At 45.6% G+C, this 3,785-nt stretch overlaps 1 protein-coding gene across 1 annotated transcript; it reads left to right on the forward strand.

The window, feature by feature from the left end:
- Nucleotides 1–165: 165 nt before the first annotated feature.
- On the forward strand, nt 166–3,774 carry LOC121940918 (contactin-associated protein-like 4; the record flags this gene model as incomplete). The annotated part of the gene is made up of 7 exons (XM_042483590.1): nt 166–272; nt 719–838; nt 1,088–1,288; nt 1,682–1,844; nt 1,988–2,115; nt 2,650–2,820; nt 3,684–3,774. Coding segments are annotated over 7 exons (981 nt in total), but the record flags the coding sequence as incomplete, so codon positions are not given.
- Nucleotides 3,775–3,785: the final 11 nt, after the last annotated feature.

A 3,785-nucleotide genomic window follows, 5' to 3' on the forward strand; every position in this document is an offset into this window, starting at 1 on the left:
GGCAACAAAATTGATATATTGAATACATATTGAATTTTAGAGCGTAAATCAACGAGTGATGCACGAGCAGTAAAAAGTGAACAAATATAAAGGATAGTCGTCCACAGCGGTGCAGACGTTCTCTTATCTTATGTCTCTGTCTCTGTGTCCGTCTCTGTGTCTCAGGTGTTCCCCGAGTCACTGTGAACACGGAGGCAGCTGCAGCCAATCATGGAGCACCTTCCACTGTAACTGCTCGGCCACCGGCTACAGCGGCGCCACCTGTCACAGCTGTAAGGACGCCGTCTCATAGAGAGTCAGCTCACTCTGCATGGGGGACACTTTTTCTCAAATTTTAGGACGTTTCAGGATTTTAGGACATTTCTCGAATTTTGGAATGTTTCTAGCATTTTGGACATTTGTATGATTTGAGGACATTTTTCAGGTTTTTGGGTGTTTTTAGGATTTTAGGAAATTTCTGTGATTTTAGGACATTTCTAAGATTTTAGGACGTTTGTAGGAGTTTAGGACATCTCAAGGGATTTAGGACATTTTCAGATCTCAGCACGAGGAGTGTCAGTGTTGGGAGGAAACTTGGGTAAAGTTTGTCAGTTTGTCTGTAACTGGTTGAAAACTGGTTTGAGAACTTAAGTGTTTTATGATGATGATGATGATGATGATGATGATGATGCTGTCTCTTTGTTTCTCTCTGTCTCCCTGTCTCTCTGTCTCTCCTCAGCGATATACGAGCAGTCCTGTGAGGCGTACAAACACAAAGGCAACACGTCGGGGTATTACTTCATCGATGTGGACGGCAGCGGAGCCATCAGACCACAGCGGATTTACTGCAACATGACGGGTAGCTGACACACACATCAAAACACACACACATCAAAACACACACACTCACACACACACACACACATCAAAACACACACACATCAAAACACACACACACACACACACATCAAAACACTCGCACACATCAAAACACGCCGCCGTGTCCACTGTCTCCCTCCGTCTCTTTGATCGCGCCCACACACACGAAGAGAAAAATAAAAAAAAGACCTGCTTTGCTCTGCTTTCTGTCTGTCTTCTGTCTCCCCAGAGGACAGGACGTGGACGGTGGTCCAGCACAACAACACAGATCTGACCAGAGTCCGACCGGCGGCGGGAGACAATCAGCACGCGGCGCACTTTGAGTACACGTCTGAGGAGGAGCAGCTGGCCGCCATCATCAGCCAATCAGAGCACTGCGAACAGGAGCTGACCTATCTCTGCAGGAGGTCACGCCTCCTCAACACAGCCGGTAACAATCTGCAGCTTCCTGTGACCACACGGGAGATTATTTTAAAACGTTTCACATGAAAACATGTATAAAATCAGGCGGGTCGGTCAGAATAAAATGTTTGCAGTCGACCTTTCTGAAGACGACGGGTATCTGATTCTTACTCATCCTGTCATCCTGACACGAAGACAGTTCGGGACAGTTTACAAAAACACATTCAGGGTGTTTTTAGGGAGGAACATTGGAGAAGAAGCTGGAGGGTTTTAGGTATTTTTTAACAGGGTGAGGAAGAGTACGTTGGCATTGTTTTTCCGGAGTGACAGGTGAGACAGATGTGCTGCAGTTCTGTTTAAAGTTGCTAAAAAGCTTCGGTGCGGCGTGTTCGTGTCAAAGTGAAGACTTCGTGTGTTGCAGACGGCGCTCCGCTCAGCTGGTGGCTGGGCGGTCCAGGTGAAGGACAGGTGCAGAGGTTTTGGGGCGGAGCTGCACCCGGCAGCAGGCGGTGTTGGTGCGACCTGCAGGAGACGTGCGTGGACCCCAGACACCACTGCAACTGTGACGCCGACCGCGACCAGTGGTACTGACAGACGATGTGACGACTGACTCATTTCATTTGTTGGTTTCTAAATCTAACGTGTCCGTCTTCTTTTGCTCGTAACAAAAGTTCTGCGTCCCTCTTTCGTCTTCGGTTTCCACTTTAAATTCAGTTTCTTCCTGCAGGGCGAACGACTCGGGCCTGCTGACCCATAAGGAGAGCCTCCCCGTCAGGTCTCTGCTGCTGGCCGACGTCCACCGGCCGGGCTCGGAGAGCGCCTACAGAGTCGGACCTCTGCGTTGTCATGGAGACAGTAAGTCAGTCCACAGCCCTCAGTGTCACCTTGGACATGAGTTTCTGTGTTTGTGTGGTCATGAAAAAACAGCAAAATCACCAAACATTAAAATTGATTTCTTAAAAATGGCCAACAATTTTAAAACAAAAAAGGGGAATTTTTTTAAAATAAAAACGTTTTCCAAACCACAGACATTTTCAAGGAAATAAAAATAATGGATAAAATCTTGTTTTCTTCAAAACTTAGTAAAATATTTTGAAGATTAAAAAAAGCAAATTTTAAAAGGCTTTATTTTGTTTTTTATTTCTTTTCTTTAATTTTTTTAAAAGAAAAATGCCTGTTGCTGTTTTTTATCAAACAGAACAGCAAATTAAGGTATATTTAAATATATTCAGCTCAAATCCTGTTCTGAATTAATTCTTTAAAAAAGAAGAGCTGATAAAGTTTTTGATGGTTTTGTCAGAGATTGTATCACCTTTTAAAGTCACAGTTGAAAGTAAAGAAATGAGATGAATCATAACTTAAAAATAAAAAAATAATGTTTATTTGCAGGAAACGTGTGGAACGCTGCGTTTTTCGACAAGGAGACATCATACCTCCACTTTCCCACGTTCCACGGGGAGCTCAGCGCAGACATCTCCTTCCTGTTTAAGACCTTGTCGTCCTCCGGCGTTTTCCTGGAAAACTTGGGCATCAAAGACTTCATCCGGATCGAGCTCAGCTGTAAGTCAAACCTCTGCGGTTTCCAGCAGCGTTAAGGCACTAAACCTGCGTTTTTTAACCACCCAGTGAAGTTTTGTGACTGAGTGAGTGTCCTTGTTTTTCTGACAGCTCTATGGCATCAAAAGTGGGTGTTTGTAGAAGCCTTCACTGTTTTTCCAGCAGCAGTTTTGGTGAACTGTGTTGTTTTTGTGCTGCTTTGTGTGTTTTGTGGCGACCTGTAGCTGTTTTTCCAGCAGCTTTTAGGCTCCACACAAGTGTTTTCTAGCAACTTGTCACTGTTTTTCAAGCAGATCTGTGCTGTTTTTCCAGCAGCAAAAGCACCAAAAAGCAGCAAAACTGGGTGTTTTTTAACAACACATTGAAGTTTTTGCAGCCGTCCTTAAGAGTTAAATCACAGAGTTGTGCTTGCGTGAAGCCGGTCGCCTTGTCTCTGAGTCACTGCTCCTGGTTTCTGTGGCCGCTGTTCATTAGTGTGACATCTTTGCGAGCTGGAAGGTGTCAGTTCGTGTGTGCTGCATTTCTTTAGTCTGAATGTATTTCTTATCAAAGTGCCACCAGAGCTGACGTGTCAGTGCGTCAGAAACCCCTCCACAGACCGTGAACCTGTCGCAGGGACAGAGCCGCCTCTTCGTTAACGATTACAAGAGAAAAACAGGCGGCAGGAGAGTCTGAGGACATGAAAGACTCTTTATAGTCCTGTAATCGATAAAGTAATCCACAGAGGTTCAGCAGGTTTGACAGTGTGCTCCTTTGGGAACAGTTTCTGTAAAACTGTCCAGGATTTGAGTGGGCTGCAGGTGGAGCAGGTGAAGAACAGCCCGAGTGCTGAAAAAAGACAGTAAATCTTGGTTTTCTTGCTTCAGCCTCCACAGAGGTCGTCTTCTCCTTCGACGTGGGGAACGGTCCGCTGGAAGTTCGCGTGATGGCTGCCGTCCCGCTGAACGACAACAGGTGGCATCGCATCC

The sequence above is a fragment of the Plectropomus leopardus genome, unplaced genomic scaffold, assembly GCF_008729295.1.
Source record: "Plectropomus leopardus isolate mb unplaced genomic scaffold, YSFRI_Pleo_2.0 unplaced_scaffold9859, whole genome shotgun sequence".
Lineage (NCBI taxonomy): Eukaryota > Metazoa > Chordata > Actinopteri > Perciformes > Serranidae > Plectropomus > Plectropomus leopardus.